The sequence below is a fragment of the Anas platyrhynchos genome, chromosome 7 (assembly GCF_047663525.1).
Source record: "Anas platyrhynchos isolate ZD024472 breed Pekin duck chromosome 7, IASCAAS_PekinDuck_T2T, whole genome shotgun sequence".
Lineage (NCBI taxonomy): Eukaryota > Metazoa > Chordata > Aves > Anseriformes > Anatidae > Anas > Anas platyrhynchos.
In genome coordinates this window covers 17,788,989-17,804,287 of record NC_092593.1, presented here as the reverse complement: position 1 = coordinate 17,804,287, position 15,299 = coordinate 17,788,989, and the positions used below count along the sequence as shown (strand labels likewise).

The following is a 15,299-nucleotide window of genomic DNA, read 5'->3' as shown; positions in this document are numbered from 1 at the left end:
AGAGAGAGAGAGAGTTAAATCCTTTGAAACTGTAAGAAACTAGGTACATGTAAATAAAAACATTTGGATACAAAAGAAAGCAGCCTTCAATGAATCTCTTCCTTTTCACTATTCCTCAGCAAGAAAAGACCCCTGTCAGAGCATCTCCTCAAAAGGAGTTAAGGGAGAGAGCTCACCGATGTGCTCAAGCCCTGAACAAAACCACCTCTGGGGTGGGCAGTGAGGAAAAGGGCAGAGGAGAGCAAGGCAGAGGCTGGAGCTCATGTGAAGCTCTGGAGGTCTACCAGAGAAGGAGAGCAGAAGCTACCAGGGAACTACTGGTGTGTGTGCGTCAGCTTGGAGAGCTTCTGCTTCATCTCTCAGGTGTGCAGCAGTGCACGCACCATCTTAACCAACTCTCTGGGGGTGGGTTTTGTGTTATGGGTCAACCCATTACCTGCAAGAGGGACCGTCTGGCTTGCTGAAGCCCTGCCCTTGCACCGCCGGCCAATGTTTCCCCCACAACAGCACCATTCCCATCCAAGCTACTTCGAGGTGCTTAGCTGAGCAAACCCAGCCTTGGGGAAAGAGTCGGGTAGCTGCACACTCTCCCTGAGACAGCTGTAGACATCAAGCTATAGTCAAAATTAAATACAATTACTGTTTAGCAGAGTGTGTATTTAGCACCGGCATTGCCCTTGTCCCGCTATCGATGGGAAATCTGACCATGGTAACAGAACTGCATTTTCATTACCGAGGGGAAAAAACACCCCAAAACCCACAGCAGATAACACTACTAAAGAAAAACAGACTTAGGTCCTCATCCTGCAAAGACATCTGTGCATCTATCTGCTAAACTTTACACTGTCACAGGACTATTTGTGTTGTTTCTCCAGTTATAAAGTATTTGGAAAACGAGCGTATACTGCTAATGGACTACTGTGGATTTGGGCCTTTCAAGTTACACCCATCTAAACGGCGTACAGGGAAATTAACTCCTGAAACAATCTTTCATCCATATGTTCTTCCAGTAAATTTTATACTGAATTTTCAAGTCCCACTTTCCATTTCTGTTGTTACACTTCATGCTACTTAAGTTTAGGTCTACCTATAAAAATGAATCAGACTGCAATAAGAAAAAACAGGTTTTAAATACTCTTAATTGATATCAGTGATCAGAGAAAAATTGTAAGTGAACAATATATGGAAATACATCAGCTGGAACACTGAAATGTTTAAAAATACAGCACTGAATGTTAATATCAGCTTTTTTATCCTATTTAAGAGAAAAGAAAAAGAGTGACTCTAGATAAGACTGCAAAATGTGTGAAAAAAAAAGATACGGACATTACCAAATTTTTGACAGATATAAGAAGGACTGAAAATACCTGATTAATTTCCTTCCATTCAGCTTCTGAACATTTCTTCAGTACTAAAGGAATCCTCTTGGCATAAATATTGCCCCTAAAAAGGGGACAAATCCTTGCATAACATGCACTAGCCAAACAGGTTTTGATCTATCTATGAAGACAATTAAGGCATCAAAATCAACTTTGACAATAAGCAGAAATAAAGCTTCAATTATTCTTATAATCAAAACGGAGGTAATTAAAAATGCAAGTACAATAAGATAGCAGTTGGTCTTTTTTTTTTGAAATTCTTTTAATATAGGAGAAACAAATACGTATATCAAAGTAATACCTGGCCCTGTTCATTCCATCAAACTGCCCCTGCTTTGGGCTGTATCTCAACACAAGAGGAAACAATCAGATGACATAAATCAGTTTTGATCTACTGAACCAAGGAAATAACATAATTTTGCACCAGTTGAGGATTTAATCTGTGGTACTCTGCCCACAGTTCAGCAACAAACCCCAATCCTCAATTAATATCTGAAATAACTGCTCAGTGAGGTGTCCAAGACTAAAACTGTCAAAAGGGTGGGCATAACTCCAAACTCAGAAGCACTGCAGGTTTCTCGGTGAAACGTGCAGCATTTCTCAACGTAGGCTACTAAACAATTCAGTGACTTTGAAAAATGCCCCTACCCCTTGTCACTTACATGTGGTTTTTTCAATAGCTTGATTCATGAGCTGTCAATATGAAGCAAAACCTTTCACCTCTTACTCAGTACCTTGCATCTCATCCAAGTCAAATGCCCCCTTCTGCTAACACAACAGAAAAGTAAACTGAGCTACCAGAAGGGAGCTTCCACCAAGCTTAAGGTGCTTTAGAAGTACAGGGATAAAGTGGTGGAAACACCAAGAAGGGGCAGATGCTTTAATACTTTGCTGAAAACAGACGTAGTGTGGTGACCAGATATTTCTCTGTGGCGTTACACCACAGATCTGACCTAATGAAATGTGGGCACCACTCACATAACAATGGGCAAGAAGGGCAGTGCTGCTGCAAGACGCTGAGATGGGATTCCCAGGAGATACAGCAGCATGTGTGGATGAGCCCCAGCTTTCCTCATAGCCAAGAAGTGACCACCACATTTCTTCAGCATCTCCAACAGGAGAGCCGCAGAAGATGGAGATCAGATGGTCTGGTTGTTGTCTATCCCCAATAATCAATGTCTGCCCTTCAGCAAACATTTCCACAAAGGTAAGTAAGCTGTAAGCAGGGTGTTAATCAATCACTAAAAGTGTTCCTTAACTTACATTTGTGATTTCAGTTTAATTCCTGGTGGGTGGGTGTCTCCATCTAAACTAGGACACCTTGCAGCAACCTAAATTTTTCTCTCAATTCGAAGTTTCAGTCCCAGACCAGTATTATCTGCTCTGGGATAAAATACACTCCATGGAAGAAGCCTACTTAAAAAAAAGTGAATTCTGTAGCATGCCCTATAGAAATTAAGATGTGACTTCTAAAAATAAGTTTAATTTAGGAGTAGCACTAGAAAATTAAAATTAATTTTAAAAAAATAGCCGAACAAGCCCCCCCAAAAGGTATTACAAATGACTGAAGTGGAAGCTTGTCTGATGCGCTTTGGTAACTCATCAACGCACTGTTTCTACTATATTAAAAAAAAAAAAAATCAAATTATTAAGTGTATTCTAAATTAGTCAGTCACTTCAAGGTACACGAATATCACAATTATTGAAAAAGGCCTTGATCCTGAAAACATTTATGTCTGTGAATTTTTAGACAAGTGAATAGTCTTTGTAGGACTGACCTCTTACTTTACGTTATTCACACATATGAACTTGCATGCACGATCAGAGACTAAGGCAGGAATACACATTTACAAGCTATCAACATTTTACCTAAAATGTCTCTTAAAACAGATTCAAAGTCATTACCAGCTGTTTCTTATTTAAAGCTTAAGAAATAAATGCCTGTTAATACAGTCTAATATTATAGTTTACACAGAAGGAATGTAGCTGAAGTCTTCATCCATTCTGCCTTTAATTTTGAAAAAAAAAAAAAAAAAATCACCTAAAAAAGTCAGCTTAGGACCAACAAGATCATTCGTACATGTATCAGCCCCTTAGTGTTAGAAACACAGCAACCCGGAGGAATTGCAGTGGTAACATGAATAAAACATCACAGATTTTATTGTGTAACATATTTTATCAGGCCAAAAGTTATACCGAATCAGGAACGGCAGCTTTGGATCTTTATGCATCAATGATTATTCTACCTTTATAAGAAGGACAATATTACCTATGATTAAAATTTCTAGATACAGAGATATATATGCTTTTCAAAGAGATATATATGTTTCAGATACACATATCTGAACAAATAGAAGGCTCTCAAGTGATCGTGGTCTTGAAATAAGAGGTGTTTTTGTTTGTGCATTCCCAAATTAATATGCATTCTGATAAATCCATGAAATGTTATCACTAAGCTGCGTGGCTCTCTAGACCTGCTACAAACATATTAGCTGAAAAGAACAGGGTACTGAATGCGAACAGTCTGCTGCCTTCCATCTACTTATCACTCCGCTATTTCAATTTTTTTTTCATTTGACTTTGTCCCTGTATCTTAGCTAGTCACACATTCCCCACTGGAGACCACATTCATGACAAGTTTTAATACTTAAAACGAAACCTTGCATACAGTTTGCACAGAAGCAGTACCTGGAAAGCATACTTCCATGCAAAATCCTTTTTTCTGCTTTTCCCAATACACATGCATTCTATTTTTGTGTCTGAGTGGTTTCAAAATTCTCCTATGTAATTTAAATAAGACTTCCAAAAACAGTAACCTTTCACAGGGATAAACCACAGCATTTCCAGTTGACAAAATAATTTATGAGGGACATACAAAGCACCTGAAAACGCAGACTGCAAAGAAAACCATTTTAACTATAGCAACAGAACTCACTGCATAATGTTATAAGTAAAATTATGCAATTAGGTCTCTTATCAGACTTATTCAGATTTATGCCAGTTGGGGGGGGGAATCATTGTTCACCACAGTTCCCTCGAGCACTACCTAGGGGAGGGGAGTGATGACCAGACAGCGAAAATTAAGAAGAACGTGTCCCACCTTACGCCTATTCTGCCAATCTGTCGCGGTTGTTCTTCTAGCTCCATAGGTTTACATGATTTTTTTTTTTTTTTTTTTTTTTTTTTTTTGCTGACAAGTAATACAAGACAGATTCTTGCCTTCTTAGGATCTTGCAATCTAGTTTAGACATAGCACGTCAAGTGGTGATGAAAGAAGGTTAGGGTGGGTTTGAAGAGATAAGGATTCCAACAGTAAACGATGCAGAGACATCAGTTTAGTAATGTACACATGTTTTGCATGATTCATTGGACCAAAATGGCCAAAGGAACTTAAAAAGCTGTCAAAGGCATCTTTACCTCTGACCTACCTAGTCATCCATCTGCTTCCTCATACTGTCAATCAAAACCCTCCCATCCTTATCACTATTCTATTACACACATTTTCCGCAACCATTTCTCCTCCAGCTCTTAAAAAATATCTTAGCAAACATTTCAATCAGTCATTAAAAACCTTGTTAAAATATGCAATGTGTCATCAAATATGCATAGAGTACTCGTGCAAAATCTGCAGAGCGTAACTCACCGTATTACATGGGATATAGCATTAATGGGAAATATCGTGGCAAGTATTACCGATAGGAACTTGGAATTACTTCCTAGGGATCGTCTTGCTCGGAGCTTGATTTTGTGTAATTTCAGTAACGCAATGAAAGGGCAGTTGAGTAGATTATTTACCCGAATAATTAAATTAAAAACCCGCTCAGCACGGCTAGAATAATAACACAAATTATACTTCATGTAAAATTCATGCAAATAGTTGCTGGTCTCACGAATTCAAACTCGGGGTTTTGCTTTAACTAAGCTGCAAGTATATTATCACTTACATACCCTGGGTCAAAACCCGCAGCTTTGATTCTAGGTTTATGCAGGTATTTTAACGCGTTAGCAAACGCGTGTATGGCAGATACACTCCTGCATCTCTAATGATGGCGATAATAATAAAAATAAGTAATAATAAACGGACCTACCGACAGGAAATAGCCTTTTTTACTTCTGCAGCCTTTACCTCTTCCACTCTCCCGCAGAAAGAGTTAGGGATTTAGAGCGTCCTGTCGAGATAGTTACGGAACAGCGTTAACCACTGGCTCTCAGGCGGGGGTTTTGCTCAGCCCTTCCAGGCGCTCGGTGCTCGCCCCGGGCCCCCGGGCCGCAACCCGCCGGGCAGGAGGCAGCGAGCCCCCGCCTCAGGGGCTGAGGGCCGCGGCGGGGGGCTCCTGCGGGCCCGGCGGCGGGGGGCTCACGGCGGAGGCGCCCCTCAGGGCTGCGTGACGGGACGGAGGGGGCAGCGGTCGACGGCGGGGACAGAGGGACGAGTTTTGTTCGTGTGTTACACCTCGGACGGCTCCTCGCCGCGACGCCGAGGGGGCACCGGGACCCGGGAGCAGTTGCGGGGGGGTTAAGTGGGGAGCGCTTCACCGCGGGCCCTCTCCTCCCTCACGGCCCGGCCGCTTCCCGCCCTGCCCGACGAGGCCGCCGCCGCCATCACTTCAGCCGTAGCCCAGCGCGGGCGGCCGGGCCGTGAGGGTCGATACCGGCACCAAAGGCCCCGGCGGCGGCTTCCCAAAGTCGCCGTGTCACCCCTCACACCTGCCCTAACGTCCCGGCCCCCACAGGCGAGGGAGGAAGGCGCCTCACCCGGCCCGTCTCCCCGCCTCTCCCTGAGGGGGCAGCGGCGCTCCTCACCCAGCCGCCCCCCTCACCTCTGCTCCGGGGCGCGGTCGGGGCAAGCAGGGAGACCCGCACCCCCCGAGCCGTCCCTCCTCCTCCTCCTCCTCCTCCTCCTACTCCTCCTCCTCCTCCTCGTCCTCCTCCGGCCGGCAGCACCGGGCCGGGAGGGGGCGAGCCCCGGCGCCCTCGCTGCCAAGCGGCGTCCCGAGACGAGGTGAGCGTTTTGCCAGGTTTATTTTACTTGTTATACACAGACGATACAAACGGGCAAAAACCGAAACATTTCTCAATGGAGCAGGTACTTGTATAAATTATTCAGTTCCACGGACATAACAGAACAAATATAAAAATCACAACATTCGATTTACAGAAGAGTCAAAAATATACACACGTTTATGACCCTGAATTTCTATTAGGAAACTTCCCCGTCGAGTGTAACCTAGACTGAATATTTAGCCCGATGCATATTTCAGTTTGCAGTTGTGTTTCATATAAAAATGCGTTAATCGTATAGATTTGCTACTCAAAATTCGAAGACTTACTATTCTGCTTCGCCGGGGGGGAGACCTGGAGGGATATTACTTCTCCGTCACTGCCAGAATCAGAGGTTTACAGGAAAGAGCGCTCTTACTTTCGATGTGCACTTTATTCCCCAGGAAGTCAGATCTCGGTTAGCTACTTTATGAAAAAGTCAATTCCAAAACTAAATGCAGTAAAATATACAACTCACAATTCATCTTCACTGGACTACACTATGGTTACCAACAATTCAGTCGTCTATATCTTTTTTTTTTTCTTTTTTTTTTCTTTTTTAGATTATTCATTACAAAGATTTACAGCAATATAAAGAAAGAGGGGAAAAACTGCAAAGAAATTTGAAAAGAGTTTGTCAGCATATTTGGCACCTGCAGGGACCAGTAATGGATTTGGCACTTGGGGGCGATGGGGGGGGAGGGAATACCACAAAAATAATAATATTGCTGATGTCGAGCTATTCCTTTTAAAGAAAAAAATACAGAGGCAGTTAATTTTGCTTTTGGAAGGCGTCATGCTACTTTAATCGACTTTCCTACGAGACGTATTTCTGGTCTTTTGAAGGGAAAGCTCAGCTATTCCGTAGCTGTGTTAGCCCAGGGCAGTGCGTAATTATTTCATGCGAGGAATTGCGGGGAAAGTGAGAAACCCATTACTCGCTGTACGGCTACGGGGCGCTCAGCATTTCCAGAGGCGTTTAGAAGGAGTGTTCACCTGGGGAGGGGAGGCGGGGGGAGAGTGAGGGGATTTAAACAAGATCTAAGTTTTGCGACTTAACAGTGAAAACAAAAGTAAAGAGAAAGGAAAAAAAAAGAATCCGAACAAATAGGAAACAAACCCAAAGGAAAGTAATAAATTAGAACCCTATGTACAGGCATTTCACAGGCTCTTTTTCCCCACTATTACTACCATCCCCTAGTATCCATCCGTGGTAAAAGGAAGGAAGCGCTGTACGGCTGGAGAGAGTCTACACATCCTACTGACCGGCGGGGCTCGGAGGCGCGGGGGGGGCGCCCGCGGCGGGGCCGTCCGCGCCCCGGGGCTCCGCCGGGCCTCGCGGGGCGGGCGGGGAGGGCGGCTCGGCCTCCTGCCTGCCTCCCTGCCCGCCTCCCCGCCGGGCCGGGCCGTGCCGAGCCGGGCCGGGCCGGGGGAACGGATGGGGCAGCTAGGGGCGGGGGTCAGTGCGCTAACCGCGGAGGAGTTATTGTGCAAAAGGACGGCGGGGCCGGCGGCGGGCCGCGCCTAGCTGTGCGAGTAGAAGCCGTAGTAGCCGATGTCCTTGGCGCAGGTCTTTTCGCAGTCCCGCTGGGTGAGCACCTCGCTCTTGAGGGGCGAGGAGCTCTCGGACACCGGGGTGTCCGACGGGGAGATCCGCCGCCTTTTGGCCTGCTCGTAAATCCCAGAATCGGTGGAGTCGATGGACTTAATGGACGACGGCGTCTCGATCCAGCTGGAGTCGGACAAATCTTTGGGCTTGGAGTCCTCGGCGCCCGGCAAGGGGGACCGCTCGGGGGCCAGGCTCTCCGCCTCCTCCCCCAGGTAGGGGTTGCCGGCGGCCATGCGCGCCGCCGCCGCGCTGTTGGGCCAGCAGGAGAGCACCGAGCCCGACTTGCTGCAGTACTGCGGGGGGCTGCGCGCCCCCCAGCCCGACGGGTCGGCGTAGTAGCCCAGCGGCCGCCCCGCGCAGCCGGCCGCCTGCAGCGGCAGCGCCTTGACGCCGGCCGCCGCGTAGGAAAGCAGCGTGGCCGCGTTGCCGGCGAAGTCGGTGGCCGTGTCGTAGGCGGAGGCGGCGAAGTCGAGGCGGTTGTTGGCGGGGGCGACGAACCAGCGCTGCGGCGACGGGGCCCCCGGGTCCTCGGCTTGCTGTGGGGAGAGCAGCCCGTTGGTGTGGGGCACGCTGCGGTCGGCGCCGGGCCCCGGGCCGGCTCCTGCCCCGGGGTGGAAGCGGGACTTGGCGTAGTTACTCACGAACTGGTCCTGGAGGAAGGAGCCGGCCATGGCGTAGCGGGCCCCGGGCACGATCTGCGAGCGGGGCGAGTCGTTGGGAGACGGCGTCAGCCGGTCCATATCGCAGCCCGTGTAGATCCTGCCGGAGAGAAGGGGACAGGGCTGGGTGGGCGCCGCCGTCGGGGGCACGGGCGGGCGCCGCCGCCCTCGGTGGGGCCGGGAGACGGGGCCCTAGCCGGGGAGGGCACGGCAAGCTGCTCTTTGGGACCAGGGGGTTCCTGCTCTTAGCCCAGGGGCTTCCTGCTCTCAGCCCAGGGCTTGAAATCCCCGCTCCGTCACACGCTGACCGGTCCCGCCGTGTGCGCCACAGGCAACCCGGGCGTGTGCAGCGAGCAGCGGGAGCGGCGGGCTGCGGCGTTATAGCGCCTGTTTAACACTTATTATTGAGAGTCGCAGACGAACCATCAACATTTTACTGGGTTTAAATTAGGCTAATCTTTAAACACCTACTGGAGGAAATGCAGAACCAGACGCATCTAGTGTTCCCTGCGTGGCCTATATATAATTCTCCCATGCTGGGCTGCAATTTGCGATTATAAAAACTTTAATGGATGAATAACTACTATCTGTATTTAATTCAGGCTAAAACTGTGCTTTAATTAACCCTCCACGCCTCCTGGAATTTCTTATCCAAAATAAACTTGGCCCTTAAACAAATCCAACGTGCTAGACAACATTGAAGCTTCCCCCTCCCCCCGTCTCCTGTAAAGTGACGCCCTATAAAGTTTTTCCCCTCTGAAAAAGGGAAAAGCACTTGAGGCTGGGGGCGAAGGCCACGAACCCTCTGCTATTTCTGATGGTTCTGCAAGGCCGCGGGTCTTACAGAGGCCGCACAAGAAGCGACATAACGGGGCTGCCTTCACGGCGCCCGGCCCCTGGCGGCTCGCAGCGGCCGCCCGACGGGGCGGTCCCCTCGGGGAGAGCCGCTGCTCGGCCCCGGGAGCCTCTGGAGCTGCTTCAGGCCTCGGCGTCGCTTCCCCCCTGGGAGCGAAATGCCGCTGCCGGGGGGAGCTGGAGCCCTGCGAGAGGCCTCAGCAGGCGCGGGTGCTACTCGCGGCCTGGGGCGCTGGGTGGGAGGCTGCTCCCGGCTGCAGCCTCCAGAGGGAGGAGGAGGTTTCCTCCTTCCCTCAGGGGCTCGGCCCCGTCCTGCGGCCTCGGGGCTTGCAGAGGGACCGAGCAGCTCCAGGGCCGCCCGCCCCCTCGGGGCTCTGAGCCGCCCTGCGCCCGCCCTGAGCCCTGAAGGGGCTGTGGGGGTGTGTGGGCAGGAGGTGCCCGCCGGCCATGCCCTGGGCCGGGGCGAGCCGCAGCCGTCAGCGCTGCTGCAGCCGGGCCCGGCTGTCCCCGTTCGGCTCCCGGGGACCGGGGCGGCCTCCCCACGGTAGCCAGGCCCTGGCAGCAGCCCCCGGGCGGTTCTGCGAGCGGGGGAGGCAGCGCGGGGACAAACCGCGATTAAAACTTCGCAGCCTTTAGCTCCACCCAGATGTAAGGAAGGAGAAAAAAATATATAAGGAACAAAAAAAAAAAAAAAAAAAAAAAAAAAACCGCTCCAACCCCAGAGGGGAACAAAACGAGACGGAAAAGAAAATTTGCTCTGGACACAGGGATTGCGGAGCCCGGGCTTATTCAAACCCGGCGGGCGCACAGCGCGCCTTGCGCGGGGCCCTTGCGCGCAACTCAACGCGAACTTGGAAAGGGGCGCAAAGAAAGGGGCCGGGTGCGGGGGCCCCCCAGCATGTGCTGAGCCCCAAATGGGGCAGCCCCTGTGTGCCCGCAGCCCTGAGGAGAGCAGAGAAGCAGTGGGCTCCGGCCGGGCCTCGCCCGGGGCGGCGTGGCGGGGAGGCTGCCCGCGCCCCCCAGCCTCTCCCCTTGACGGGTGCCCGCAGCCGGCAGAAGGGAAAGAAAAATGCGGTTTTACTTACGTGTCATAATTGTCTCGGAAGCCCTTGGCGAAAGGGTTGTGGTCTATTTTCAGCTGTGTGATCTAGGGAAACAGAGGAGCAGAGCACACGGTGTGAAAAGCACGAAGAATGCACTCTGCTGCAGCCACCGCGCTTTTAAAAGCACCGAGCTTCGCTCTAGTCGATCAAATTGCCTTTAAAACACGAAAAACGAAGCTGCGGCATGCTACTAGATACCAAAAATCGAATCTTACGATTCGTTTTATTCTAAAAATCACGCTAAATATTCGCGTTTAACCCCATGTTTTCAAAAGTGTGTTTACGCGTAGCGCATGGCCGTGAATGTATTTAAACCCAGAAACGAGGCGAAACGCCCCGCAGAGCGGTAGCTGAGAGTTGAGGCTCGCGGCGAGCCAAATAATTAACCCGGGACCGCGGCCCGAACATATGTCACCGGGGAGAGGGGCACCGCCACCCGGCCATGCCGAAACGCGGCCAAGGCGGTAACGAGGTTTTAATTCGAGGGAGCTGCTCCATCGCCCCGGTGCGATCGATGGCCTCGCCAATTGATCTCCGCCGAGCGGGAGCTTCGCGGCGGGATCCCCGCCCGGCCCCGGGGCACAACGCGGAGGCAAAACGGGAAGGGAGCGGGGGGAGGCCCCGGTCTCCCGGTGCCGAAGCCCCGGGGGAGCGGGAGCAGCGGCCGGGCCGTGCAGGGAGCGCGAAGGGGCCGGAGCGGGGAGCTCTTTACATCGGTGTTCTGGTAGGCGGTGACCGCTATGAACTGGGTCTCGGGGAAGGTGAAGGTCTGCACTCTGCCCGGCTGGTTGGTGTCCTCCGTCCCGTCTTCGTTCACCTCCACCACATGCAGGCGGGGCTGGTACTTGTGGAGGGACTGCAGAACCACCATCTGTCAGGCAGAGGAAGAGGAGGGAGGGGGCCGCGGGGTTAGAGCAGCAGGACGGGGCAGTGATGCCCGCGGCTAAGGACGCGAGGGCTCTCCCTCCCCGCCGCCCCTTTATCCTCGTTTGGGGACACGGTCTTTAAAAATAAGGACTATATATATAATGCATATACGCATCCGACTGGAGAGTGCAGGATTCTGCCTGAAGCAGCAAAGCAAAAAAAAAAAAAAGAAAAGAAAAAAAAAGCCTAACGGAGCGTTTGCGGTTCCCCCACTGACCTGCCCGTTGTTGTTTGATGCTCCTTTATTGTTTGTAAGTTTTAGTTTCCCAAAGGAGATTTCCTGGCGCATCCAGTGGGCTCCCGTGTTGGGGGAGTCGGGGTGCATGTACACCCGGTTTCCTAAGCGAAACAACAAAAAACACCACCACATCACGGGTCTCGCATGTAGCCTGGTTCTGCCTCTGCAGCAGCACGCGGGGTCGAAGGACCCCATTAAAGTTAGCGCTATTTTTCTGCGGAAACCGCCTTCATTTAACCGAGCGGGATTAAAGCAGCGTTTTCCGATCACCTCTTACTTTCTCCACCACCCTCCTTTTCTTTTTTCTAAAAAGCATCGTTGGCCCTTTCTCGTTTAAGAAGTCGTTAGAGCCAGTCCACAAAGGCTTTAATTAATCATTCTCACCTACATATGTGTCGGGAAAAGTGTTAATTGGAGGAACTTGCCTTGTACATTGGTGTCCGCCTTGCCGCAAGGAACCCATTTGCCTCCCTGAAATCTCCAGTGGTTGGGATCCGCCAAAATTACATCCACAAAAATATTGTAGTGAGCCGTGGGATCGAGACCAGAAATATTAAAACTTAGGAAAGGGAACATGCGCCTATAAAAAGGAAAGGAAAAAAAAAAAAAGAAAAAAAAGAGAGGAAAGAAGGAAAGCAAGCCAGCGGCAGCGATACGCACACGCAGAGGAGCCAGCCCGCTGTGCATTATCCTCCCGGCTCCCGGTAGCGACCGGGAACCAAAAATCCAAAGCAACTCCCTCCCGAAACGTCGAGCTTTCCGCGGGGAAGGGGCGCGGGGAGCCGGGGGGGGCTGCCCCGGAGGGGACCGGCCCCGGCGACCACCGGCCCCGGCGGCGGGCGGCTCCCCCGGGGCGGCGGCGGCGGCAGCGGGCGGCTCCCCCGGCCGAGCAGCCCCGGCGCCCGGAGAGGGTCCGCGCGGCGGCTTACCTCCCCTGCTTCGTGATGATCATCTCCGTCTGGTGCCGGTGGAATTTCAGCCAGAGCGGCCTGTTGCACAGGTAGACCTGAGCCTTGCCGGGGACGAGCCCCGGCTGGGTGGAGGAGAACTGGTAGAAAGGCGCCCCTTGGTAGGAATGGCCGTACTGCTGGGGGTAAGGGTAGCCCGCCGTGGGGTAGCCTTGCGGCGAAGAGTTGGACAGGAGGCTGTTATAAGCTCCGTTGGTGATCACAGGATGGTGAGCCATGTAGCGGCTGGGGCTGGCGATGGAGAAGGCTGGGTGAGCAGGTCCATGCTGGCCGGGGTAAGGGAACATGGTACTAGGAGCAGAGGCAGCAGACTGGGGCTGGCTGGACTGAGAGAGCAGATAGCGATCTGCAGCAGATCCATCGAAACTGTGACGAAGCTCAGAGACCCCGTCCAAGACGGGAGAGAGTTTATTTCTCTGGACGTCCCCTGGTGTGTCCTTGGAGTCAGGAAAATTGTCTGTATCTGACTGATTCGTCATCCCCCTGGTAATTTTTTTCAAAGGTGAACTTCTCTCCAGGTTGTCAGTGGTCGAGATAATGGGATGATCATGCAAGGCAAGCTCAGATCCGCCTGCATGTGGGTAACTGCTGCTCACATTGAGAAATTTCTTGGAGAGCATGATAGAGGGAGAAAGACAATGCTCCAGCTGCATAGCTCTAGCACCACAGTAATAACCCTTCAGTCCCTGGATCTGAAAGGGCTCCTCAGTATCAGAAGCTAGACATCCTGGGACCCTCACTAGACAGAAAGCACTTCATCCACCAAATGCTTCCCAAACGTTTGATTTACTTTTTTTTTTTTTTTTTTTTTTTTTTTTTTCCTTCCCTGGGAGAAGAGATTGGCCAATTGACACTATGCAGCAATCAGGAAAGACTCACTTTTGATCTTGCTGCTTGCGGAGAGGATGAAACGGCTTCTGCCATTGGTTAACCGCTGACAGTAATTTAATTAGATAGACATTAATTAGGATAATCACCTGGCTCCTGGTCGCGACGATCATGGCAAATTGAAGGAGATGATTTTATTGTGAGATAGAAGGAAGGCGAAGGGGGAAGGGAAGAGTGTGTTTGCTGTAAGAGCTCATTATTATGTGACCTTTCCAGCATTTTTTTATAATTTTTATTTTTCATTTATTTTATTTATTTATTTATTTTTGACTACGGCTGCAAAATAAAGCAAAAGCCCCGCGTTTCTCTAAATACTCGCGCGCCTGTCTCCCGCCTCTGGGTGCCGGGGGAGGGCCGGGCTGGGGGGGTCCGGGGGCCGCCGGCGGGGCCGGGCGCCGCTGCCCTCAGCTCACCCGGGCGGCACCGCGCTCGCCCCGCTGCCGGGGGCGACCGGGGACCGGGAGCCCCTCACCGAGAGCCCGGAGCCCCTCGCCGGGAGCCCCCCGTCAGTGCGAGCGCCCCCCGCCCCTCCCGAGCCCCCAGCGCGGCGGCCGCGGGTCTCCCCTTGGAAGTTGCGCAGTAAGCAGCGGCCGCGCTGCCCTGGCGTGCTGTCTGCGGGTCCCCCGTAAATAAATATTTTAGCAGGGCGCTGTAATGCCGCAGATCGTCAGCAACACAGCGGAGAAGGCGTCCCTCCGGTCCGGATCGCTTTCCACTCGGTGTCTGTTTTCCCTCAGTGACTCAGTCCCACAGACAGCGCTGGGAGGGGAGAGCGCTTTTGTAATACATTTGTCACCCGCTGCCTCGCCTCGCGGCAGCGGCGCCGCCACGGCCCTCCCTCAGCGAGCCGATCGAGGCCGGCGGCGGGAGCAGCCCCGGGGCCCGGGGGCAGCCCCGTAAGGGCCGAGCCGAGCTCCCCGGGGCTTAGGGGAGGGGGCGAGGCCCCCGATCTCCGGGGGGCGGCGAGCGCCGGCCCTCAGCGGGGGGAGCCCCGGCGCGGCCCGCAGCGAGCCCCGCGCCGGGCACTCGGCCGCCCGCCTCCCCGCCGCCCGCCGTGCCCCTTCCCAGGCGAGATGATGAGTTTCCAGAATCACCCGTTTTTTTTCTCTCTTTTTTTTTTTTTTTTTTTTTTTTTTTTTTTTTTCCCTCTCCGGGAGGAGCTCTCCTGTTTCATTTTTCATAGTGTTTTCCCCTTAGCGATGTGGACCTGAGGTATGTCACGGGGCACACCTCTTTCCACTTGACACCAGCAGCCGGCTTCCAATTCCGCTCACGGTTAGCGCGGCCCCGACCACCTCATAATAAAATCAAGCCCGACACGTAATCAGCTGAAGCCAGGCCGAAACTTCGCAAAGTCAAATCCAGAGAAGGCAGAAAGCAGGCTGGCTTGTCAGAATGCGTATTTCAATGCTCCCAAATCTCACAGCCGTTTTGTAATTTTTCTGTTGCTTAAAACTGTGCGCTAGTTCAATGATGTGGTGTTTCAAGGAGGCCGGCATACACAGCCTCTGCATGGAAATTATTCTAATAAAATCCTTTGTTAGGCAAAACGCGAGGAGGTAAGCGTACTCGCAGGCTCATGGTACAGCGCGGGCAACTTCCCATACTCTACCTTCTCCTTTCAGTGCTAAGA

The 15,299-nt window shown here is 51.7% G+C and overlaps 1 protein-coding gene across 2 annotated transcripts; it reads right to left on the bottom strand.

The window, feature by feature from the left end:
• Window positions 1-6,382: 6,382 nt before the first annotated feature.
• TBR1 (T-box brain transcription factor 1) lies at window positions 6,383-13,544 on the bottom strand. Of its 2 annotated transcripts, XM_038182519.2 has the most exons (7): window positions 12,740-13,544; window positions 12,236-12,390; window positions 11,790-11,911; window positions 11,358-11,516; window positions 10,628-10,689; window positions 8,670-8,787; window positions 6,383-8,564 (listed from the first exon to the last, which is right to left on the bottom strand). In XM_038182519.2, the coding sequence occupies exons 1-7, from the start codon at window positions 13,429-13,431 to the stop codon at window positions 7,944-7,946; spliced, it is 1,929 nt and encodes a 642-aa protein (XP_038038447.1). In that variant the 5' UTR covers window positions 13,432-13,544; the 3' UTR covers window positions 6,383-7,943. The 2 variants fall into 2 exon arrangements, with proteins under 2 accessions (XP_038038447.1, XP_027316754.1); XM_027460953.3 differs by having other exon boundaries at window positions 6,383-8,787.
• Between the last annotated feature and the right edge of the window lie 1,755 nt (window positions 13,545-15,299).